Source organism: Belonocnema kinseyi, chromosome 6 (genome assembly GCF_010883055.1).
Source record: "Belonocnema kinseyi isolate 2016_QV_RU_SX_M_011 chromosome 6, B_treatae_v1, whole genome shotgun sequence".
NCBI classification, from domain to species: Eukaryota; Metazoa; Arthropoda; class Insecta; order Hymenoptera; family Cynipidae; genus Belonocnema; species Belonocnema kinseyi.
Window position 1 is genome coordinate 37998101 of NC_046662.1, and position 27138 is coordinate 38025238.

The 27138-nt window shown below is 25.5% G+C and overlaps 2 protein-coding genes across 4 annotated transcripts in view; one reads left to right on the top strand and one right to left on the bottom strand.

The window, feature by feature from the left end:
* LOC117175684 overlaps positions 1–4943 on the bottom strand; it is a 14043-nt gene extending 9100 nt beyond the window's left edge. For both annotated transcript variants that reach the window (XR_004467481.1, XM_033365414.1), the window contains exon 1: positions 4832–4943. Coding sequence is in view for 1 of the 2 variants with exons in the window: in XM_033365414.1 (XP_033221305.1) it covers positions 4832–4935 (104 nt within the window). In the remaining variant the exon portion in view is untranslated. The remainder of the gene's footprint in view (positions 1–4831) is intronic.
* A 93-nt stretch (positions 4944–5036) lies between these two features.
* LOC117175683 (box A-binding factor-like) overlaps positions 5037–27138 on the top strand; it is a 250240-nt gene continuing 228138 nt past the window's right edge. Inside the window, exon 1 of one of the 2 annotated variants that reach the window (XM_033365412.1) lies at positions 5037–5306. In XM_033365412.1, coding sequence (XP_033221303.1) covers positions 5246–5306 — 61 coding nt within the window. In that variant the 5' untranslated portion in view covers positions 5037–5245. The remainder of the gene's footprint in view (positions 5307–27138) is intronic. The other variant, XM_033365413.1, reaches the window with a different exon arrangement.

Below are 27138 nucleotides of genomic sequence, written 5' to 3' on the forward strand. Positions count from 1 at the left end.
CCCCCCCCCCCCTTCATCAATACGACGGATGGTTAATTAACCTTGAAAAAAAACTTTTTGTTGATAATTCAACTTATTGAAAAGTAGTCCTTTTTACTTAAAAATGCAACAGTTATATAGAAACATTTTGTTAAAAGTAAACTTTTTTGTTGGAAATTCACATTTTGGGGTTGAAAATTCAACTCTTTTTTTTTAAATTACGCCTTTTGGGTTGAATTCAGCTGCTTTTTATCTCAGCTTGAAATATTTTTGGGTTTAAGTATCAACTGTTACATTTTTCGTTGAGAATTCATCTTTATTAGTTCAAAATTCTTGTTGAAAGATGAAATAATTTGTTAAAAATTAAGCTTTTTTTATTAACAATTTTTTAAAGTGGTTATTCAACTATTCCATTTTTGGTTAGAATTTGATCTTTGTGCTAGAAAATTCAACTATTTGGTTGGAAAATCATGTATTTAGTTAAAATTCATCTTTTTCATCGAAAATTAATCTTCATGATTGAAAAATCATCTTATTGTGGTGAAAATGAAGTTTTTCGTAAAAATTCGTATTTTCGGGTTAAGAAATCAACTTTTTTGTAGAAAATTCGACTTTTTGGCCTGAAAATCAAAACAGATGAGTTTTCAACCAAAAAATTCGATATTAAAAAAAATTTGGACATAAAATGAAATAGTTAAATTTTTAGCTAAAAAAATTTTTTAAAAATAAAAAAACAACGCATTTTCAACCAAAGAAATCAAAATTCAACCAAAAGATTAATTTCTAAACAAAATTTTTTTTAACAAAATACATGAATTTTCAGCCAAAGATATCCATTAAAATAAGAAATAAAAGTAAAATGAAAAATAGAAATGAAGAAAAAAATAAAACTTTTACCAAAAGATTAATTTTCTACAAAAAAAACAACAAATTTTTACCAGAGTAGATGAATTTTCCACCAAAAAAGATCAATTCTCAAACAAAAGATTAGTTTAATTTTAAGTTAGAGAAATACATTTTCAACTAAATAAAATAAATTTTCAACCAAAAGATTAAATATAAAAAAATTTGGGCGTAAAATGAAAAAGTTAATTTTTTAGTTAAAAACATTTATTTTCAATAAAAAACCAATTTAGAACAAAAAAGATGAAATTTCAAACAAAAGATTAATTTTCTATTAAAAAAGAATAATTTTTAACAAAATACATGAATTTTTATCCAAGCAAGGTTTTTAAAATAAGAAATAAAATAAAAAATTAAAATTAAACAAGAAATAAATTTTGAACCGAAAGATTAATGTTCTACAAAATTTTGTTTTTAACAACATACATTAATTTTCAACCAAAGAAAATTCAACTGTTAAAAATTCACATTTTTGGGTTTAAAATTCAACTCTTTTTTTTTAATTAATCTTTTTGATTGAATTTAGCTGTTTTGTATCTCAACTTGAAACCTTTTTCTGTTGAATTATCAACTGTTACGTTTGACGTTGAGAATGCATCTTTATCAGTTGAAAATTCTGGTTTAAAGATGAAATCCTTTGTTGAAAATGAATGAACTTTTTCCTTAAAAGTTCTCATTTTCGGGTTATAAATTAAACTTTTTTTCGAAAATTCTATTTTCGGGCCTGAAAATTCATCATTTTTATAGAAATTTTGGTTGAAAATTCAACCTTTTTTTAAAAATGGTATTTTTTGGTTGCAGTATCGACTGTTACATTTTTAGTTAAGAATTTAATTTAATTATTTTAAAATTTTGTTTTTAAGTTGAACTAATTGGTTGAAAATTAAACTACTTTCTTAAAAATTAATTTTTTAATTGAAAATTATTTTTTTGCGTATCTAGTAATTCGAGTATTCTATTTTTAGATGAAAATGAATATTTTTTAGTGGAAATTTCTCCTATTTGGTTAAAAATTCATTTATTTTGTTGAGCATTCGCCTTTTTGGGTGGAAAAAAATCTTTTTGATTATAAATGATTGCTTATTTGTTTGAAAATTTACCTTTAATTGATTGAACATTGAACTATTAAAAACAAATTATTTCCTTTTTAGTTGAAAATGTAACTATTGTTATTTTTTGGAACATGGTATTTTTTGGTTGAATTCCGCTGTGTTTTTATTTAAAATTAAAAAGTTTTTAGGTTTAAATAATAAATACTACATCTTTTGATGAGAATTCATCTTTATTAGTTCACAATTTTGGTTAAAGTAAAAAAAGTTGGTTAAAAGTTGATGAACATTATAAAATTTTTTTCTTTGAAAATTAATTAAAATTTTTTAAAATTTCTAAATCTATATTAATAATCTTCTTGGTTAAAAATCGCGTTTTTGGGTTGCAAGGGAATTTTTTAGTTGTACATTCATATTGTAGAAAATTATTATTTTTTCACTGAAAATTTAACTATTTTATTTTTGGCTGAATAGTTTTTTTGTACGAAAAATTCAACAACAATTCATAACATTAATTTTTAACATAAAATAGTTTAATAGTTTAATATTCAGTTATGGAATAAAGTATTGAAGCTAATGAAATCAATTTTAAACGAAATAGTTAAATTTTCAACCAAAAAATCAAATACGATCAAAGAAATGTTACACATAAATGGAATAGTTAAATCTTTAGCTAAAAAAGTTATTTTCACCAAACTAATATTCTACTAAAAAAGAATAATTTTTGAAAAAAATACATGAAATTTGAACCAAACTACCAAATAGGTTTAGTTTTGAAGAAAAAAGAAATTTTTTTAAGAAAGTAGATGAATTTTCAACTACAAAAGATACATTATCAACAAAAAATATAATATTTAATTATTCAGCCAGATGCCTAAATTTCTAATAAAATAAAATTAATTTAAAACTAAACAGATCAGTTTTCCTACGAAACGATTAAATGTATATAAAAAAAATCTACGAAAAATGATGTTCAATTTTTACTTTAAAAATTTATTTTTCAATAAAAAACGAATTTTGAAGCCAAAGAAATGAAATTTTAATCAAAAGATTAATTTCATACTAAATGAAAATAATTTGAAAGAAAATTCATGAATTTTCAAACACAGAGGTTAATTTTCTATTAAACAAGACAAATTTTTAACAAAATAGATGCATTTTTCATTCAAAAGGATTAATTAAAAAAAATGTATTTAAATTTAAGTGAAAGAAATACGTTTTTAAACAAATAAAATAAATTTTCAACGAAATAGTTACATTTTTAAACATACAGATCAATTATCAACCAACAAATTAAATAACTATCAAACAAAATTTTGATTGTAAAAAATGAGTAATTAAAAAAATTGATTGTCAACCAAAAAAGTAACTTTCAACCAAAGAAATAAAATTTCTACCAAAAGAATAAGTTAAAAAGAAAATCATTTTTAACAAAATACATGAATGTCCAACCAAAGAAGTTAATTAAAATAAGCAATAAAAGTAAAATTAAAAATACAAACAAAAATAAAAAATAAATAAAATTTCAACCAAAAGATTAATTTTCTCTAAAAAGAAATAATTTTTAACAAAATTCATGAAAAAATAAATTCTAAAAAAAAAAGGAATAGTTTTATTTTAAGTTAGAGAAATACATTTTTAACCAAAGAAAATCAATTTTCTACGAAATAGGTCTACTTTTTTAACTAACCCGATGAATTTTCAACCAAAAACTTAAATATCTATCGAAAAAATGTTTTATCGTAAATTAGAATAATTAAATTTTTAGTTCAAAATATGTATTTTTGATAAAAATGACAAAATTTTTTTTAACAAAATATATGAATTTTCAACCAAAGAGATTAATTTTCCACTGAATAAGACATTTTTTAACAAAGCAAATGAATTTTCCAACAAAGAAGATCAATTCTCAACAAAAAAGAAAGAATAGATGAATTTTAAGTTAGATAAATACATTTTTGACAAAATAGAGTAAACTTTCTACGAAATAGTTACACTTTTAACCAAAAAGATTAAATGTAATAAAAAAAAAATCTTCAACGGAAAATTTAGTCAAAGTTTTACTTAAAAAATTAATTTTCAATAAAAAAAACAACTAATTTTTAATCCAAAGAAATGAATTTTGAACCAAAAAAGTATTTTTTTCTAAAAACGATGAAGTTTTAGGAAAAAACAAAATGAATTTTCAACCAAAAAGGCGAATAATTTGAACAGAAAAGACAAAGTTTGAACAAAATAAAGAATTTTCCAATCAATTAGCTGAATTTTTAACTAAATAAGATAAATGTTTGAAATTAAATAATTAATCAATAATAATAAAATTAAGTAATTAATACATTTTTAATTAAAGAAGATAAATGTTTAACCAAACATGGAAAATGTTGCATACATTATTGTTATTAAAAATAAATCATTCCCCTATTTTCATTTAAAAAATCGCCCCATTTGCTCTCTTTCGAGAGAATTTTAGACTCAAAAGTCCAGAAGTAGTTAAAAATTCCAAAAACTTTCTAAATCATTACCAAAAATCCCCAAAAATCTTTGCAAAAATAATCCAACTTTTTTATTTTCCAACAATAAATAAAGCCTCTCTTGTTTTTGCACTATGTGCCGAACTGGTCGCCTTGGTAGGATACCACAGCAGTGGTCAGTGCCGGACGCTTCTTGGTTTTCGCGGGTGGCAGAGGGGTTGGGGGGTCTTTCGGCTGATAAGAAATGCATACACATTCGCAAATAATGCGAGGAACACACACTCCCACACACACGCCCATAAACGTTAAGTACACGTGTGTGTGAGTTTTACGAGAAGTTATATAGAAGCTAGTGCCGGTTCACTTGTTGCACGTATATTTCCCCTCGTCCGATTTCCCCCTCCCCACTCTACCGACAGGGGCACCAACCTCCCCTCTTTGCTCCTTGAAGCCCTCCAACGCGCTCTTGGGGCCTCTGGTTCTTGGTCACACTGCTCTATGAACATAATGTATACGAGCTTGCTCCCGATCATAGAACGAGCCAACAACGATCGAGAGAGAGAGAGAGAGAGAGAGGAGAGAGACAAGGAGAGAAGGCTCTCTCTGGCCTCTCATATACCCGGCACTACCGACTTTTATTTCCTCCGCTGAAACGATCGTCGATCGACCACGTCTCTTTCCTTCCTTGACTCGATCGACAATCAAGATTGTTTAAAAAAAAATTACTTTTATTTTCAAATTCGACTTCATTTTGAAGGACTGACTCGAAAAGATTGACTCTAAATCGCGAGTGGGGCCCAATTTCGGGGACCGGGAGTGAAACTCGCGAGTGGCGAACGGAGGATGAAGAGGAGAAGAAGTAGCGAAGAGACCCACGTCTCCAAGTACCAGCGGAAGGAGTTTGGTAAGAGTTTTTTGATTTTTGATGAGGGAATTTTTTGGGATGTTTTCAGGGATTTTGAGTTTGTGGGATTTGAGGGATTTACGTGGTATCTGGAGTTATAACTGGGCCGGTGGTCCGCGAGTTACTGGAGACCAGGGACCGGTTGTGGGGGATGTATATATGTTGGATATCTGAGTGATAACGCCGCCCCTGCTTGCGATAACACGAGTATGTGCGTCGCTGGTACAGCGATTTGCGAACTTGCATCAGCCTTGGGGCATCTCTGCCACCTGTGGAGTCTCAGATTTTCTTTTTTAAATAAACTTTTTTCTTTTTGTTTAATTTAAATAAATTAGGGGATCGCCTATAAAATACTTTACCACTTTAGGGGGAGGGGGAGTTCTCACAAACCTGCGGTTGATAATGTGTGTGTGTGGGGGGGGGGGTCCAGTCAAAGTATAACGTTACACGTATATTAAATTAACCTTTTAGAATTAAAAGATTTTCTTCTTCTAAAAGTGCATATGTTAAATTAATGTTTTTGTTTAATAATGAATAGTCTTTAGTGGAAATTTTAACTTGTTGGTTGAGAATTCTGGAATTTGATTGAAAAACAGTAAAGTAATCTTTTTGTTGTAAATTGATCTTTTTCTTTAAAAATTAAGCTTCTTGTTTTGCAATTCATGTATTTTTTGAACAATTGTTTTTTGTTGATAGTTAATTAATCTTCTTGATTAAAAATTAATCTTTCTTTAGTTGAAAATTCAACTTTTTAGTTCAAAATTCTTGTGTTTTGTTGAAAATTCGTCTTTTTTGGAAGAAAATTAATCTTTATGTTTAAAAAATTCAATTTTTTAGATGGAAATTCAACTTTTTGGTTGAGAACTCTTGAATTTTATGAAAAGTTCGTATTTTTGATAGTAAATTAATCTTTTTCTGTAGCAAATTAAACTGATTCAGAATTCTTTAATTTTGTTTAAAATTTGTCTTTTTTGGTAGTAAATCATTCCTTTTGTTTAAAAGTTAATCTTTTTTAGTTGGAATTTTAACTTCTTGGTTGAGAATTCTTGAATTTTAATGAAAACTCGTATTTTTTTCTTAGTAAATTAATCTTTTGTTTAAAATGTCTCCTTTTTAGTAAAAAACTCAACTTTTTGATCAAGAATTCTTGAATTTCATGAAAATTCGTCTTTTTGGTAGTAAATAGATCTTTTTGGTTACCAATTCATCTTTTTTAGCTGAAAATTTAACTTTTTAGTTAAGAACTCTTGAATTTTATAAAAAGTTCGTATTTTTTTATAGAATTTTTGTTGTTGTTAAAAAATTCTTCCTTTAGTTGAAAATTCAACTTTTTGGTTCGCAATTCATGTATTTTATTGAAAAATTGTATTTTTTTGGTGGTTAGTTAATCTTCTTGATTAAAAATTTTTTTTTTAAGTTGGAAATTCAACTTTTTGGTTAAAAATTCTTGAATTTTGTTGAAAATTCGTCTTTTGTAGTTGAAAATTCGACTTTTTGGTTGAAAACTCTTGAATTTTATATAAAGTTCATATTTTTGGTAGTGAATTCATCTTTTTCTGTTAAAAAATAAACTCTTTGATTCAGAATTCTTGAATTTTGTTGAAAATTCACCATTTTTGATTGTAAGTAATTCATTTTGTTAATAATTTTTTTTTCGGTGGAAAATGAATGCTTTTGTTAAAAAAAATTTTTTTGTTATCAATTTAACAACTAGGTTTTAAATCTGAACTACTTTCTTAAAAATTAAACAAAATTTCTTTCTTGAAAATTAAACTTTTTGTTTAAGAATTTTTGAATTTTCTTAAAAATTTGTCATTTTGTTAATAAATTGATCTTTTTCTTTAAAAATTCATCTTTTTAAATTGAAAATTCAACATTTTGGTCAGATTCACTTATTGTGTTGAAAAATGATATTTCTGGTAGTAAAATAATCTTCTTGTTTAAAAATCAATCTTTTTTATTTTAAAATTCCACATTTTGGTTCAAAATTCTTGAATTTTTTTGAAAATTCGTCTTTTTTGGTAGTAAATTAATCTTTTTGTTTAAAAATTAATCTTTTTTTTATTGAAAAGTCAACTTTTTGGTTGAGAAATCTTGAATTTTACTGGAAATTCTTCTTATTTGGTAGAAAATTAATATTTTTTAGTTGGAAATTCAACTTTTAGTTTAAGAATTCATTTTTTTTGGTTACAAACTTATTAATAACGTATTAGAATTCAACTAACTTTAAAAATGCATTTTTGGTTTGCGATTCTATATTTTAGTTAAAAATTCATACCTTTGGTTATAAATTGAACCGTTTTCTTAAAAATTATTCTAGTTTAGATGAAAATTCAACTTCTGGGTTGAGAGGTCTTGTATTTTGTTGGAAATTAGTATTTTTTTGGTATAAAATTAACTATTTTATGAACATTTTATATTTTTAATTTGATAACTCAACTGTTTTGTAGTGGAAATTCGTCATTTTGTCCTGAAAGATCGACAATTTAGTAAAAAAAAATCAACTTTTTGGTAGAAATTCTTTTTTTTTTTATGTACTTAACATTTTTTTTGTCGAAAAATTTACCTTTTTTAGTTTAAAAATTCAATAATACCCGGATTACTATCACATAAAATTCAATGAGGAACATTTCAACACTTGTTGTGAAAATCACTTTTTATTTAATTTATATTTCATCTTTTTCAGTATAAATATTGCATCTTTCTTGAAAAAAACTGTTTTGTTAAAAATTAAACTACTTCCTAAAAAATTTACTTTTTGTTTAAAATTTCTATTTTTGTATTGCAAAGTCAATTGAAATCTTTTCGAAATAAATTCAACGCTTTTTAAAATAAAATTTGTCTTTTTGATTTAAAAATTCACCTTTTTTTATTAGAAATCTCATTTTTCTTGTGTAAAATTTAACTGTTTGGTTGAAAATTTAATAACCTGTTAAAAAGTCACACATTTTGGTTAAAAATTCGACTATTTAGCGGAAAATTAACGTATTGACTTTAATTCTCATTTTGGCGTTGGCAAGATAACTAGAATGTTCTTTGTATGCAAATTTATTTATTTTTTAAAGTCTTTTAAGTAATTTGTTTTAAAAGACATTTCATCTTTCTTAAATAAAGATGCAACTGTCTTGTTGAAAATTCATCAATTTTATTAAAAGTTATTCCTTTTGTTGAAAATCCTGGTGTTTTGTTGAAAATTTAACTGAAACCTTTTCTGGATGAAAATTTAAATATTTAAAAAAAGTTAAATGACAAATTAGTCTGTTTTACGAGATATTTGATCTTTATTGGATAAAAATTAAATTATTTTGTTAAAAAGTTATACTTTTTGGTCAGAAACTCTACTGTTTTGTTGAAAATTTAACTATTTCATGAAAAGTTGACTTTTTGTTTAAAATTTATATTTTGGTTTTGAAAAGTCAATTAGAATCTTTCAGCAGAAAAATTCAATTCCTTTGTTTTTTATTTTGTCTTTTTGATTCAAAATTATATTTTTTTCGTAGAAACTTATTTTTTGTTAAAAAAGTCATATTTTTATCTTGAAAATTCAACTACATTTTTTTTATTTATTTTATTTTTTAATAAAAGTTCATCTGCTTAAGAGAAATTTCATCTTTTCTGGATAAAAATGCAACTATTTGGTAGAGAACTTATCACTTTTTTAAAAAAATGTATTCTTTTTAGATAAAAATTCGCCTTTTTGGATCGATAATTCAGTTTTTTCGTAGAAAAAAAATTTAAAAATTCATATTTTTAATCGTGAGAAATAAACTTTTTTTTTAAATTTATCTTTTAAATTTAAAAATGCATTTTGTTTTGGTAAAAATATCATTTTTTTTCAAATGAAAATGTAACTTTTTTGTTAAAAAAATTCTTGTTGACTGGAGTAATCAAGTATTTTGTTTAAAAGATTTTGTTGAATCACTTTGTTAAGAAATCATTGTTTCTTCTTGAAGATTTTTATTTTTATTTTACTAAAGGCTTATTTCTCTTTGAAAATTTAACTGTTTAACTGAAAAGCCTTTTTTTTGGCTTAAAATTAATTTCTTAACTGAAAATTTCAATTTTATATTTTTTTAAGATTGAACTTTTTTAGTTGAAAACTTTTCTTTTTTGGTAAAAAAATTATTCTAAATTGCCTAATTGTAAAATATCAAATTAAAATTGGTTACAGGTAAATAAATGTAAAATTGGAATAATTTCATTTTACAAAAATTCTAAATTATTTAGGTTTTATTTAAATAATTCAATTTATATAAATTTTAATTAAAACTTTAACTTTATTATTTTTAAATGTTAACAATAATTGTAAGATTTTTAATTAAAATCCTTTATAGCTAAATAATTGTCAAATATTAAATTGGAATAATTTTATGTTAAAAGAATTGAAAATTATCAAAATTTGAGTTGCTTCTTTAGTTTTGAATTTTTAGTTGTAAAAGGGGTTTTTGAAGGCCTCGAAGTAATGAGTGTAATTTGGGTGGCTTCTACTTTGTAGAATTTGTAAGTGTATAATTTAAAATTTTTTCGTTTGTAAATTATACGCTCAAAGTTTTGAAAGAATTTCTTATAAAAATGTAGGTAATTATATTTTGTTCAAACTGTTAAAATTTTAATAAATATTTGAATGTTAAAAAAACTGTACTTCGTTTCAAATTTTCGGAATCATCAAAATAACGTTTTAAGTTGAGTTTTCTTAACAAAGAACATGATAGTTGATATTTTGACGAAAAAGATTAATTTTTAACAGAAAAGAATGATTTTTAACAAAATTGTTAAAATTTTAATAAAGTAATTAAATTTTTTAATCAAACAGATGAATTTTAACCAAGAAGAATAATTTCCTACAAAAAGGCGAATTTTAAACAAAGTAATTAAATTTTCAACAATATAGTTAAATTTTCATGCCCAAAAGACGAATTTTCAACCAGAAAAGATGATTTTTTAACATAATTTTTGTATTTCTAAAAAAATAATTTAATTAAAAAAAATTCTAATTGAAAATTAAATAGTTTAATTTTCATTCAAATAATTAAAATTCTCATAACTAAAAAAACAATAGACAATAGAAGAATCTTTAAAATTTATCATAATATTTTGCGTCCATTTTTAATCGCGGAAAAATTGATTGATTGTAACTCAGAAAAATTATAATTTCTATAGACTTGATTTTTTATTACATTTTTATTTGATTAAGGTACACAATGTTGATAAATTCTATTATTTTATTTAAAATTTGAATCTAATCAAATAAAAAAAAAACTGTTTTATTTTATTTTCAAGTAAAATTTTATTCTCAAAATTAAAAATAATTGAAATAAACATTCAAAATTTTATAATTGGCAGTAAACTATAAAGAGGGAACAAGTGAAAGGAGATAAACTTTAAAATGAATAAACGTTTGGATATAACATGTTCAAACCATATCTAATAAATTTTATTTTCAGAACGTTTTAAAAAGTTTGTGATGTAATTTCTAATGAATTACAATTAACATAGTTTTTGACATTCTTATAAAGAAATTGGTTATTGTTGTAAAAATTCTGGTAAGAAAAAATTGTTATTATTTATTTTAATCGCTCTCAAAAGTTTAAGTTCATTTTCTCTTTTGTTTGCTGTGCCAATTTGAGGCGGTGGGGGTCGCACAAAAAATTTCAAAATCAATTTCATATTTCCGACTTCACACTCGTTTTCATGTTTATAAAAAATGCTTATTTCTTTCCTTTGTTTAAAAAAATTTCCCTTTTTGGGCTTAAATATTAACAAAATGAAAAGAACTTAAGAAGAAAATCCAAATATTTTTGGGTAAAAAATGTACTAAAGTGAACTCTTCTTTATTCTAAGGCGCACATATTCCAAGGCTCACCTATTTCAAGTATGTCCATGCTGGGATATTTTAAATTGCGCGGTTCCGTTACCTTCCACGGCGGTCCCTGTACGGTCACGCCTACGTCAGTGGCTGACCAATTAAAAAGGGTTCCGAAGAACAGAAAGCACTCGTTCGTTTGAATTGAGTATTTCAGCATGACATCATGGGAATGCGTACGTCTTTTTGGAATAAATATTCTAAACCTAAAAGTAAGTCATAAATATACAAATAGTAATATTTCTTAAGTGTAGAATGTATTTTCTCAGTCATGGTCCATTATTTTTTCGATTTACCACCTTTCAATACCACGAAATAAAATTTCCAAAGTTTGAGGTATGTGAGTCAGATCGAATTGATCAAAAACAATTGAAACACTAAAAAGTTTTACTGCTCACACATTTATAACTTACTTTTACGTTTAAAACATTTTTCCAAAAAGTCGTAGGCATTTCCATGTCAAAATGTGTCAACTATACTAACCTTCCTGACATCTCAACCAATCCTAATATGACCGTGACGTCATGATACTACATTCAGTATTCCGTGAAATATTTCAGTCGTTTTTTGATTCCATTATTATGACTTTTAGTTGGCAAATTGTACTATTTCAATAAAATGTTATATTTGATACAAGGCCGGGCGAGCCAATGAACGTCGCTTGATAAAATTACCCCATGACTCGCAGTAGAGGTGGGGGTTACTCCAGCCTTGAAATACGCAAGTCTTTACTTTTTGCGACCGTTGGAATAGACAAGAGTTCACTGTATTATATTTTTGGTTTGAAAAAATAATTTGTTTTAAAATTCTGCTATTCGGTTTAGAATTCAATTATTTTGTTAAAATCGTAACTATTTTCTTAAAAAGCCATCCTTTTTAGTCAAAAATTGAACTACTTGGTTGAAAGTTGAACTATTTTGTTATAAATGCATTTTATCTATTTTAATTTACTATTATTATTACTATTACTATTGTAGTTTAATTCTAACTATTTCATTTTTATAAGATTAGTTTTTTGGGTGGAATGCTGAAATTTTTGAATGAAAATCGATCATTTTAGTTAAAAGTTCAACTATTTTGTTGAAAATTGTTTTCTTTTAGAAAGGAATCTTCATGGTGGAAACTTAAATTTAAAAAAATTAAATTTTGGTGGTCGAAGATTTAACTTTTTTTGTTACAAATTCTTCTTTTTAATTAAATTAAACTGTTTTTTAAACTGAAATTAAAAACTTTGTTGGATAAATAATATCGCACATTACATGTTTGTGGAGAATTCGTATTTTTTTCCTTCTGAAGAATGAATTTTTTAAACTAAATTTAATTATTTGGCAAAACATTATTGTAGTTTATTGCAAATTAAACTTTGTGTTATAAAATTATTTTTTTTGTGTGGAAAAATGATCCATTTGCATTTTTTGTTTGAATATTCTTTTTTTAGATTAATTTTTTAAACTAAAATTAAAAGTTTCCATTTTTGCTTTAAAATTTTTTTAGTTTAAAGTTCAGCGTTCTGGTTCAAACTTTTTTTTTGAAAAGCCATCTTTCTGGGTTTGAAATGAAGTTTTTTGTTGAAAACTCAACTTTTGAAATGGTCAATTTAACTCTTTTGTTCAAGTAATCGTTTTGGTCAAAGTTTCATATATTTTATCGAAAATTTAAAAATTCCCTTTTTTTAATGTATCTGTTACAAGCTCAAAATTTAACCATTTGGTGGAAAATTCGTATTTTTAGTTCGGAAATTAAAAATTCATCTTTTTGGTTGATGGTTCAACTAATTGGTTAAAAACTTGCCTTTTTGGTTGAATATCCGTTTGTATTTGTTGAAAATTAATTTTGTACACCAAAAATTTGATGATTTCATTTTGGTTCCAGAAAATATCTTTTTAAATGATCAATACAATTATCTAATTCAAAATTCATTTATCTTGATTGAAATTTCATCTGTTTGGTTGAGGATGCAACTATTTTGTTAAAAATTGCGATTTGTTAATTTAATTCCAGTGGTTCCCATTAGAAAAATCATCTTTCTTGTATGAAAATAAAATTTTTTGTGAAAAAATCAAATTTTCCGCTAGGAAATTCATCTGTCTTCTCAAAAGTCTTATTTTTGGGTTGAAAATATAACTATTGTTAGTCGAACTTTAATATATTTTATTTTAATTTAAAAATTCGACCATTTAGTTAAAAATGTATTTTTACACATTTAATTTTTTTTAATAGTTCCACAGTATGGTGGAAAATTCAACTATTTTCTTAAAAATAAATATTTTTGTTGCAAATCTGTATTTTCCGTCGAAAATTAATCTTTTGTGTCGAAAAATACTTTTTTGTTCAAAATTATTTTCTTTTGATTCAAATTTCGATTATTCGGTTGCTAATGCCACTGTTGAGTAAAAATGCTTTTTTTTTGGTTAAAACTTCGCCTCTTTTTAGTTGAAAATTCATCAATTTTGATAGGAAAATCTTCTTTGGTAGAAAATGTGACTGTTTTGTTGTGAATGTAAATTTTGGGCCAGTTTACTTTTCGATCGGTTTTGGGGTTGTTGAGGGGGGGGGGGGCGTTCTTCAACTAGGAGTAACGGTTTTAAAACATAAAAATAAAAATTTGTCCTTGTACTTCTGCCGAGTCCGAGTAAACCGAGTCTCTGGTGGTTCGGATCCCACCTTAAACTGTAGGTTCCCTCGAAAGAGCTTAGTGACAAATCGTCTATAGTTTCTGGATAGCCCCTTAGGAAATCTCATGATAAAATATACTCAGTGAAATTTACAAGTTAATTATTTCTTATCACTATCAGCTCAAGAAATTGGTAATAAATCTAATTTTTCTGCAAGTATGCAGACCAATGAATATGGAAAAATTAATGAATACAGAGAATCTAGAATATATTCTTGAATTGTCTTCCTTTTTTTTCGAATTCAGAAATGATGAGAACTCTCATCATTACGATCACTATGAAGCATAATTAGGTATCTGTATTACGTTTCTTCGGGGCCGTTGAATTTTATCGCCTTTGACGATCGTCAGGGTCACCATTATTTCTATTTAAAAGTTTGTCCATTGCGTCACGTGCGTACTGACTTATTACATCGCCTGTCATTTTAGAAGCGAATTTATGATTTATAAATTTTATTAACAATTTTTATTTAATTATATTGTGTACTCTAAGGTAGTCCCAGTAGTCTTGACATTATTTGTCTTGGTTTTGATTGTAATTTGAATTAATTAAAATTACATTTGGCACTGTATAATGATAACAATAAATAAGTTTTATTATTAAATGTTACTTTTAAAATATATTTTTTAACAATGTACATAAATTATAACTCGGTTCCAATCTTAAGAATTTTCACCGCAAAAGATAAATGTTCAAAAAAAATGAAATAGTTTAATTTTTAGTTTGAAAGATTAATTTGCAATCAAATCAAAAAAGTATATTTAACCTGATAGAAAAATTTTCAAAAAAGATGAATTTTGAATTAAAATGATAAATCTTCAACAAAACATTGAATTCTTAACAAAGTAGTTAAAACTTTTTGTAATTTTCTACCAAAAAGACGAATTTTCAACAAAATAGAAGAAATTTAACTGAAAATAATTATTTAAAAAAACTAATTTCTAACATAGTAGTTCAATTTTCAGCCAAACAGATCATTTTTTTTATCAAAAATAATAAATCATTACTCAAAAGAATGCATTTTTAACACAGCAGTTTAACTTTGAAATAATTGTAAGGAGTTGAATTTTAGAAAAAATAAATAAAATTTTCATTTCAACAAAATAGTTAAATTTCCAATAGAAAAGAAAAATACGAATTAAAAAAAAAACAACGAATTTTCAACAAAATCGTTGTTTCAAAAAGAAAAAAGATGAATTGTCAACTCAAATGATGAATTTTCAACAGAAAGTGAATACTTAATGAAATATTTCATCTTTTTTTATTTTTCTACTAAAAAAAAAGAATTTTTAACAAAATATATGAATTTTCAATTAAAAAATTCACTGTAAAACTATTTTTTGGGCGATAGTTCAATTTTAACCGACACAAATCAGCAAAATTTAAACCAGGAATATTAATTTTCTTCCAAAGAAGACGAATTTTCAATAAAAAATGGAATATTTAAATTTTCAGTCGACGAAATTAATTTTCATTCAAAAACAAAAATTAATTTTCAACAAATTAATACAATTTTTTCAAATAAATAATTATCTACAAAATAGTTTAACTTTTAAAAAAATGAATGGGCAACAAAAATGATGAGTTTTCAACAGAAAGTGGATGTTTAATAAAATAGCTCACCTTTTTTAAATTTTACGTTGAAAAAAAAGGAATTTTCAACAAAATACAAGAATATTAATTTTCTTCCGAACGAGACGAATTTTTAATCAAAAAGTTGTATTTGCTACTAAGAAGATAAATTTTCAACCAAAAATAGAATATTTAAATTTTCATTTAACGAAATTAATTTTCATTAAAAAACAAAAATGAATGTTGAATAAAATAATACAATTTTTAACAGACAAGATGAATTTTCAACTAAAATGATGAATCTTCAAAAAAAAATCATAAAAATAAAATCAAATAAAATTTAAAAAAGAAACTCAACAAATTAGTTCAACTTTTTTTAATTTTCTACAAAAAAAGAAAATTTTTCTAAAAAATACAATAATTTTCAATAAGAAAAAATTATTTTGAAAAATACGAATTTTTGGCATAATAGTTCAATTTTAAACCAAACAGATCAGTTTTTAATTAAAATTATGAATCATTAACCAAAAGAATGCATTTTTAACACAGCAGTTCAAATTTTAAACAAGTAATTGAATTTTCAAACAATCAATCAATTTTCCACAAAGAATATTAATTTTCTTCAAAACAAGACGAGATTTTAACCAAATAGTTTAACTTGCCACTAAAAAATTTCAATTTTCAACAAAAATCGAATATCTACATTTGCAATTTACATAAATAATTTTTATTTAACAGAAAAATTATTTTAAACAGAAGAAATTAATTTTCAATTAAAATGATGAATATCCAACAAAAACAAATTAATTTTTAACAAAGTCTTTCAACTTTTTTTTTAATATGATATTTAAATTATCCAACTAAAAAAAGTAGCTTTTGAAAAACCAAATTTTCTACGACATAATTCATTTTTGAACCAAACAGATCAGCTTTTGAAAAAATTATTAATTATTAACCAAAGCGATGCATTTTCAAAAAGCAGTTAAACTTTCAAACCAATAGTTCAATAATTGAAAAAAAAGGAATTTCCCACCACAAGATGAATAATGTATTTGCAAGAAAACAAGATGAATTTTCAACCAGAAGAGGAATGTTTAATTTTTTAATCAACAAAATTAAGTTTCAACCAAAAAAGACGAGTTTACAAATGGGTCAGTGGGTCACGTGATCAGATTCTTACCTTACCAGACACCTTTTCTGTTTCCCCACTTATTTTCAAACTAAACGTCACATCAAGTTGAAAATTTGAGAAACAAAATAAGAAGCACTAATAAACATGTGTCTGGTCATAAATTTTTATAATTATGAAAAAAGCAAAAAAAATTTGTTTACAAAAAAAACTTTTTTCATCATTCTAAAAATTTTGGACTAGATACATGTTTATTAGTGCTTCTTATTTAGTTTCTCAAATTTTCAACTCGATGTGGCGTTTCGTTTGAAAATAAGTTGGGAAACAGAAAAGGTGTCGGTAAATTAGGAATTTGGTCACGTGACCCACTCGTCACATGGCCTTAACAAAAAAAGTATAATTTTAAACAGGGAGGTTTATTTTCTACCAATCAAGATGAATTACTCTAATCTGTAAGTCCATCTGACAAAATAAGTAATTTTTAATGATCTAAACTATAACCTTCACTGATTAAATCAGTCATTTTGAATGATCTAATTCGTAACTCTAAGTGGGTTAAAAATTCTTTTGAGGTTAATTTTAATCATCTATTAAAATGAAGAATTTTTATTGAGAAATAATTGTACTATTTTAGCATAACAGTCAAATCAGTCATTCCTATTGCCTGAAGATCAGTAATTTTAAATAAATATGTGATTCAGTCAGGAATATTGACTCATTTGTTTGTTTAAACTACTGTTCTGTCAGTAGAAATGATTCAGTCTTCTTATCAAATTCTTTATTATACTGCCACTGAGAAATCAGTGAAAAAGGACTGAAATTTCTGAAGCTTTCAAATATTTTTTTTAATTTACACATACTTAAAGTTCTTGTCCTATGATAAATTAACTCTATTAATTCAAGTAATTGCGGAATTTTGCAGAGCATCAGTGACTTACTTTTCACTACTTGAATCAGTAGAAAATTTCTGAGGATCAGTAACTATTCACTGTACTTTCGGTATTATTTTCAACTGAAAAACCAGTGAATCGAAATTTTACTTAAGATAAATAGTCATTTTATCATTTAATTAACACTACACTTTTTATTTTTATTATTATTATGATTATTATTATGGTTATTATTGAAACATTGGGCCAAATTCCTTTCTGGGTCAGCATAACTCGCTCGGTTCTAGCCTCGTTATAATGTGATAATAATACAGGTCACTGATCAATCTCTCTAGCAATCACCCCTGGCGAAGAGCTTTACAAATTCATCATGTGTCATAAATCACTCAAAAATTTTGTTTTGTCTTTTCAATTTTATATTTTTATTACAGAAATATTTCGTGAATAATAAAAAATATACCTAGGATCAGCTAAGCATTATAAGAAAGTGTTTTATACTTAACAGCTTCGAATTTCAAGAAGCATACCTGTTTTTTTTTTCTCGGCTTACTCAAGTTTATATTACAATTTCTAAACAATCCAGTGCAGAGAGAAAAGAATTTATGAATGGCAGGTCCACTCACATGTTTTACGTTTGAGACTCGACGATTGATGAGCAATTGGTACATTTGTATTAATCTCTTTGTTAGAGTACTATAGATATATAATCTCTATAAAATTGTTTTAAAAAATAGAAAACAATCTACTGAAGTAGATTGATTGCAGCATAAAATCTTTTCTCCTCTTAATTAAAATCACTTAATTTAATTATTAATCAGCTTGATAATTTTAGGATTACTTTCTTAAAATGAACCAGTGAAATCTCACGTATTTAGTCTAACAATCAATGAGATTTCACTGGTTCACTCAATGGGATTTCGAAACTGGTTTAGGCACTGAGATATCACAGGTTCATTCAGTGGAATAATACTGGTTTACTCAGTGGGATGTCGGAACTGTTGTAAGCAGCGATATTTCACTGGTCCAATCAGTGGAATTTCACTGGTTCACTCAGTAGAATCTCGGACTAGTATAATCAGTGAGATTCACTTATCACTCAGTGGAATTTTACAGGTTTACTCAGAAGAATAGCACTTTTACTCAGTGAAGTTTCACTGGTTCAATCAGTGGAATTTCGGAATGGATTTAATCAGTGAGATTCACTGGTTCGCTCAGTGGAATGTTAGTGGTTCACTCAGTAGAATTTCGTAACTGGTTTATGCCGTGATAGTTTACTGGTTAATTCAGTGCAATTTCACTGGTTTACTTACTGGATTTTCGGAACTTGTCTAATCAGTGGAATTTCTGAAATATTCTAATCATTAAGATTCAATGGTTACTCAGTGGAATTTCACAAGTTCACTTAGAGGAATTTCGGACCTGGTTTAGGCAGTGAGATTCCACTGGTACACTCAGTGGAATTTCGGACTAGTATAATCAGTGAGATTCACTTGTTACTCAGTGGAATTTCACTGGTTCACACAGTAGAATTGCCCTGTTTCTCTTAATGGAATTTCATTGGTTCACTTAATGGAATTTTTGAACGGGTTTAATCAGTGAGATTCACATGTTCGCTTAGTGGAATATCACTGTTTCACTGAGTGGAATTTCGAAACTGGTTTATGCAGCAAGACTTTACTGATTATCTCAGTGGAATATCATTGGTTCATTCAGTGGAATTTCGTAACCGGCCTAATAATATAAATTTCGGAACTGATTTAATCAGTGAGGTTCACTGGTTACTCAGTGGAATTTCACTAGTTAACTCAGTGGAAGTTCACTGGTTCAATCAGTGGAATTTTGGACAAGTATAATTAGTGAGATTCACTAGTTACTCAGTGGAATTTCACTGGTTTATTTTGTAGAATTCCACTGTTTCACTCAATGCAATTTCACTGGTTCACTCAGTGGAATTTCGGAACGGGTTTAATCAGTGAGATACACTAGTTACTCAGTGCCAGCGGTCAACTGGTCTTTCGTCGTCACGAACTGGTTTACCTAGTCAAGTTCAGAAAATCAGTGGTTCACCAATGAAAATTTCTAAATACTGATTTAACCAGTAAAAGTTTCACTTGTATCATACATTTGAGTAAACTAAAAAATGCAAAAAGAAAATGTTTTGCATTTCGGTTGAAAATTAAAAAAAATACAATTATCTAGCACTACTATAGAGTATTTAAACAATAATTTAATTTAATAATAATTAAATAATACTAATTAATTATTAATTAATTATTATTTTAAATTATAATAAATTCTTTAAGCAATTAGGTTTTCAACTTGAATTCATTATTATCTCACTTTAAATGAAAAGTGGACAAATAATTGAATGTTTCAGAAAATCTGCAACTTTTTAGTATTATTCAAAGATAATATTATTAAAAATAATACTTAATTGTTTAAACAATGATTTTTGTGAAATATCATTACATTTTACCTTCCTTTAAGTAATTTTTTGGAAAAACACGTGACGTTTTAACCCTTTTCTGAGATAAAATTGCCAGAAACAATAATATATTGTTTAAAAAATTAATTTAGACATATAGTTATAAGTGAAAAGTAGTACTTTATGTATTAGAAATAATTTAAAAAAAATCCTAGTTAGATTCAAAAACTCGCAAAATCCAATTTTTCACTTATGGGTTTTTTTTGGGGGCCCCTATGAAACAGACTTATGGGGGTGATATTTAAAAAGTATTTTTTGATTCATATTCAATGGCTAATTGTGAAGAGAAATGATCCTGAATAAAATGTACAAAAACGACTTTTTTATGGGAAATATTTGTTAAAATTCATGTAGGGCTTTAAAACTTCATAACCTAATAATATAATTTTTTGTGTATTAAATTTTTTAACATTTTTCATATTTTTATTTCTCGTCATTTATAATTTTTCAAGTTATTTTTTCACATTATTTTTAGCAAAAAATGTAAAGTGATTGGCAGACGTTTCTTGAATTCCTTATCTTTTATCATTTTTCCAGTCAGATATAGTTCATTCACGTCTTCTTAGCAAAATATTTCGTCTAGAGTTAAAATTTTTTATTTCATTTTTTTAATTAATTCTCGAATGGACTTATCGCTTTTAAGACTTGCATTTTTTTATGTGGGTCCAATGTCGCAATATGTTTACGTATAAATATGAGGCGAGAGTGCATGACCGCGATATCGATTGAAACAATATTTCTTGACTTGTAACAAATTTGCCCTAAGAAAACAGATCGAAATCCTAAAATAAATCATAAAAATAGACTTAAATCATTTACAGTTAATTATCCTTTTTAATAATGAAACAGAATTTTAACTAGGGTTTTCTCTCCACATTTTCCTTCTGTCTTTAATTTTGCCGTGGCCCCCATCCGGCCCCGACCTGCGACCCTAAATACGTCATTAAACTCAGGCCCCGATCGGGAACGGATCTGACTGTTTGATTACCGGGCGGGGCTCAACCTGGGCCCGACCTCACCTGATAGGGGCCCGTTCGGGACCTGCTTCCAATTCCCTGTCCGGGCCAGATCGGGAAATTTCTGCAATAATTTTCTGAATGAAAATTATTATTTTGTTGTTGAAAATTCATACAAACGAAGATATGATTTGTCATTTTCATTATAATTTATGTTTTTCTCGGTATAATTATAAACGTTTTTTGCAAGTAACTTATGAGGTCGAGTTCCAGGGTTAGTCGACACGAAAGTCAGGGATTAAGTAAACTATTATTTTTAACAATCCCCTCTATTCTACTATTTTTTGATTAATCAGCTTCTAAGCAATATCGTTTCTTCGTTTATTTTAACTTTGTGCTATATTTAATTATTGTAAAATCATAATTCCTGCTTTATTTTTTAAGGAAAATTTAATCAAAATTGCAGAAATTAAGGACTAGAATAAAAATATTTAAGGGCTCATTTGACAAATATACTGACTTTTCCTTGTATTTAAAAACAAATATTTTACTGTCGTCAGAGATCAGAGTCCGTCTCCTTCTTTAGTGAATTTCCCTTTGTACCCCCTTCAATTTGAGAAATACCCTTAAATTCTGAAATAGAGCAATTTAACTGAATTTTTCCCTTTTTCCTCTTTTTTACAAATTTTATATTCCTAAAATTTCAACTAAAAATTATGCATTTTCAACAACGTATATGAATTTTTAACCAAAAAAAAATGAATTTTTCACGGAATAGTTCAAATTTTAAACAGTTTTTTGAATTTTCAACCTATGAAGATTAAACAAAAAAATGGAATTAAAAAAATTCTATTTCAATCAAAACAGTTAATCTTCAACAAAATAGTTGAATTTTCCACAAGAATAGTTGAATTAACAACAAAATATGTACACTTTCAACAGAAGAGATAATTTTTCATCTAAAATGATCAATTCTAAATAAAAAAAAAGATTAGTTTTTAACCAAGAAATATTTTTGTTTTAAATCAAAAGCAGTGGAATGAATCCGAAACAGACGACTATTTCCAAATAATAGTTGATTTTTCAACCAAAAAATATTTTTCCTTTGAAAAGAAATTAACCAAACTGTTGAATTTTTAAGCCGATAATTTGAATTTCTTAAAAGAGTTAAATTTTCAACCTAAAGATATAAATTTTCAACAACATTGAATTTTGTACCTGAAAACATCAACTTTTTAAGAAAAAAGTCCATAATTAACCACATAAAGTTGACTTTTATGTAAAAATGGGTACATTTTTCAACCTAAGAAATAAGTTTTCATCTAAAATGATAAATTTTCATTAAAAAAATTAGTTGTAAATCAAAACGAATTTTTATTTTAATCAAAAACTGTTAAAATAATTCAAAAAGACGATTTTTTCAACAAAAGTGTTGATTTTTTAACGAAAAAAGTTTTTTCCGTAAAGAAACAATCTTAAACAAATTGTTGAATTTTCAAGTCGAAAAAATGAGTTATCTAAAAAAAAGATGAATTTTTAAACTGACATTATATCAATTTTCAAAAAAAAGCTATTTTTCATCAAATACTCGAATTTTAAACCCAAAAAGAATGACTTTAGCAAAATTGCTTAACTTTCTAAAAAATAATTCAATTTGCACTAAATAATAAAAATTTTAATCCAGAAAGACGAATTCTGTACAAACCAGTTGAATTTCAAACTGAAAATATAAGTAATTTTCAACAAAAATTTTCAAAAAAAAATTTTCCAAAAAAGTTAATTTTCAATCAAATGGTTTATTTTTTAACTAAATATTTATAATTAAGAGTAAATATTTACTAACAAAGAGAAATTTTCGACACAGCAGAATTTTCTATTTTCAAAATATTTTATAACAAAATTTTTTAATTTTCAACATAATACTTCAACAAAATAATTAAATAATGAACGAAATAATTTTTTGTACTGAAAATCATCTTTTTTCATTTTTGCTTGAAATTGGTAGTTTTCAGTTTAAAGTTGATACATTTTGTGAAAGTTTCTTGTTTTTTTAAAGAAAACTAAGATTCTTGTTTTTTAATTCATCTTATTTGTTGAAAACTGATATATTTTTAAAAAATTTAACTGTTTGTTTGAAATTTATGTATTTTGTTGTAAATATTATTTTTTTTTGTTTCGTAAAAAATCAATTCGTTTGCTTATAAATTTATTTTTTGTATTAAAATTGAACTATTTCTGTGACAATTTAAACTATTTTGTTGAGTTTGTTATTGAAAAAGATTTTTTTTACCTCAAAATGTAACTATTCCATTTTTGGTTAAGAAATTAGCTTTTATAGTCCAAAATACTTCTATTTAGCTGGAAATTGATCTTTTTGAGTTAAACTTTCATTTTCTTTTAAAAATTAAATTTTTTGTTGAAAATTTATATTTTCAGGTAAGCGATTGAACTTTTCTAAACAAAATTGGTCTTTTTTGGCTTAAAAATTTAATAGATTTATAAAAACTTTAAATATCTTGTTAAAAGTAAATTTCTTTTTTCGAAAATCCATATATTGGGATTGAAAATCATCTTTTTTTTAAATTCGTCTTTTTTGGTTGAATTCTTCTGCTTTGTTGATCATAAATTAAAAATTCTGCTTGAAACTTAAACTACTGAGTTAAAAATTAAAATATTTGATTAAAAATTCATTTATTCTCTTTGAAAATTGATCTCTTTAATAGAAAATAAATTCTTTGGTTGAAAATTCATTTTCTTGGTTAAAAATTAATTTTGCTTTTAGTTGAAAATTCACCTACGTGGTTTGAAATATAATTTCTTTGACATAAATTCATTTGTTGGTTGTAGGTGCATAAGTTTAATTGATAATTCAACTATTTGTTTAAATTTCCATCTATTTTGTTAAAAATTCGCCTTTTTTGTTAATAAATTAACCTTGTCTGTTAAAAATTCAAATAATTAAAAAGTTAATCATCTTTATAAGAAATTCAACAATTTTGTTAAAAATGAATTTATTGTTGAAGATTCATTTTTATTTGTTCAAAACTCAACTATTTTGATCGAAAATTTATTTCTTTGATTGAAAATTGGAACTTTATATTTTTTATCTGAAAATTCCACTATTCTGTTGAAAATTTAACTGCTTTTTAAAAAATGTAGATTTCTTGTACAGTTTCTTGATTTTAGTTGCAAATGTTTTTTGTTTAAAAATTTAATTATTTTCTGGAAAATTCGTTTTTTTTTGGGTAAAAAAATTAATTTTTTGAGCTGAAAATTAAACTTAATTCAATTTTTGGTTAAAAACTGCTATGTTCTTGAGTTGAAAATTTAATTATATGGTTAAAAACTCATGTATTTTGTTGAAAACTCGGCTTTTTCCGTAGAAAATTAATCTTCTTTGTTAAAAATTAAATAATTTTGTCCAAAAATCGTTGTTCTTTGGTTAAAAATTTATTTCTTAGCTGAAAATTAAACTATTTCATTTCTGGTAAAAAATTGCTCTTTTTTAGTTAACAAAGTCAACTGTTTTATTGAAAATTTATACTAATATTTTTTGGAAAAATCAACTATTTGGGTAAAATTAAACTATGAATGTCTTAAATTTCAGTTTTCCGGTTAAAGATGCTCGATTTTAGTTCAAAAAATTTGGTTTGAAAATTCGTCTTTCTTGGTTAACAATGTACCCATTTTCTTAAGAAATCATTGTATTTTGGTTGAATTTTTTAAATATAAATTGAACGATCTCATTTTTACTTGAAAATTACAATTTTAATACAAAGTCTTTGAACTGCTTTTTTAAAAAAATAATTTTTTTGGAAAGATTCTCGATTTTAGTTCAATATAATTTTTTTTTTTAAATGTACCTACTTTCTTGAAAATTATTTTTTTTTGTCGTTAATAATTAATTTTTAAAAATAAAAACGTAACTATTTCATTTTTGTAGAACAATTGTTTCCTTAGTTAAAAATTCATGTATATTTTGTTGAAATTTCGTCTTTCTTTTACAAAATTAATCTTGTTGGTTGAAAGTTGAACTACTTTGTTAAAAATTCTTTTTTGGTTTTAGGTGCATAATTTCACTTGAAAATTGAACTATTTGAAGTTTGTTAAAAATTAAAGTTGGAACTCAAATGCTTTAATTTTACGGCCAATATGATGGAGATATATGAAAATATAAAAAAAAAGTTAGAAGGGGGAATCGTGAAAGGATGCTTCAAAATGGCGTCAGTGAGTGGGAATGAGTCGTTCGCTATACGAAGAATGAGGCTCTACCTACTATATTTGCTCCGCCTTCACCCAAGCCCGATTTAACGATTAAATGATACAATACGTTTCATGGATCATGCACTGAGTTTCCATTCAGTCAGAAATAATCCATTTTTAAATTTCCCCTTTCAAAGATTTATATAACGTCAACCGGTGCTATTATGGTACATTTTGGGTCAAATATGGGACAGCATTTATATAATCTATTATTCCGTGGATTTTTAAATTTGTGATTAGGCCCCGATCATGCCCCGACCGGGCCCCGATTTGGCAGCCCTAAATAGAGCTTGAGACGCACGCGTCGATCAGGGACGAGTTTGGTTAATTGATTACGGATCGGGGCTTAACCTGGGCCCGCTATGGTCAGATTAGGGCCCGATCGGGGCGTATACTAGACTCTGAACACTAATCCGGAATTATTCAGGCGATCTATTATGGCCCTGATTAGTTGCTAATCAGTTTTGAAGAGTATACAAAATTTCTAGGTCTAAGGAGACATCCCAAAACCTTCGTTACAATTTGAGGGGGTTCAGAATCTAATTATTTCATGTTTATAAAATTAATCCTAATTTTCGTTGTCATGATACATCATTTTGGTTATTTAATCGAAAATTTGACTATTTTATTAAAAAGTCGGCTTTTGGTAGATAACTTATCTTCTTGCTTAAAAATGCATCCTTGTTGATTAAAAATGCATTCGTTAAATTCAACTGAATTTTATTTTAAATTAAAATTTTTTTAGTTGAAATATCAACAATTACCTATGGTTTAAAAAAATAATCTTTTGGTTGTAAAAAATTAGCGGCCTAATTTAAAGTTGAACCATTTTTTTAAAAATAAATTTTTTTTGTTAAAGATTCGTCATTTTAGTTGAAAATTCATAATTTCGGGTTAAAAATTTAATTATTTGTTTGAAAATTCAATTTTTTGTTGAAAATTTATATTTTTAGCTAAAAATTCAAGTATTTCTTTAAAAATTACAGTATTTTCATCAAAAATAAACTAAAAATAAAATAAATAATAAATAAAAATGGAAATTGAAAAATAAATATTTGAAAAAAATCATATTATCGTTTGATAGATTCCACTACATGATCAAAAGTTAGGTATTTATTCAAAAATTTATTATTTTAGATTAAGTTTTTTGGTTGAAATAGTAACTTTTATTTTTAATTTGGTTTTTTTTACAAATTAATTTGTTGTGGAAGGTTTAAGTTTTTAATTTTTGTTTAAAAAGTTATCCTTTAGAATTTGGAAATTCAAATAATTGTAGAAAATTGCTGTATTTTGTTGAAAATTCCACTTTTAGGTTGAGTAGTCAACCATTTGGTTAAAAACTCGTCTTTTTTGCTTGAATTCAACTAGCTGGAAATTATTCTTTTTTTGCGTTTCTTTTTTAGTTCAAAAAATATATTTTCAGTTGATAATACAATTTCTGAATTTAAATTTCTTATTAATTAACTAATTAACAAAAAGTTAACTTGTTTGTTAAATAGTCATATTCTTTTTTTGTATAATCATATTTTTGGGTTGAAAATTCAACTATTTGATTAAAAGTTTAAAAACTTCGTTACATTTAATTTTTCTCAGATTCACCTATTCGGTTAAAAATGTAACCATTTTTTGACAATACGCTTTTTTTATTATAAATTAATTATGTGTCTAAAAATTTGCCTATTCGATTTTTAATGACAAATTTATCGTTGATGAGTTTAGAATTCAACTATTTGGTAGAAAATTAATGTATTTTGTTGAAAATTATTTTTTTCCTGTTCAGGATTAAACCACATAGTTAAAAATTTGTATTTCTTGATTGCAAATTTATTTGGTTGAAGATTAAACTATTTTGTGAAAATTTCGTTTTTTACCTTTAACGCAACTAGCTGAAAATTCGTTGGGTTAAAAATTTAAGTATCTTCTGAAAAATTACGCTATTTGGCTTTAAAGTTCAACAGTTTCTGGATGTTACTCAATCTCTTTTGTTACTCGGCGGGTG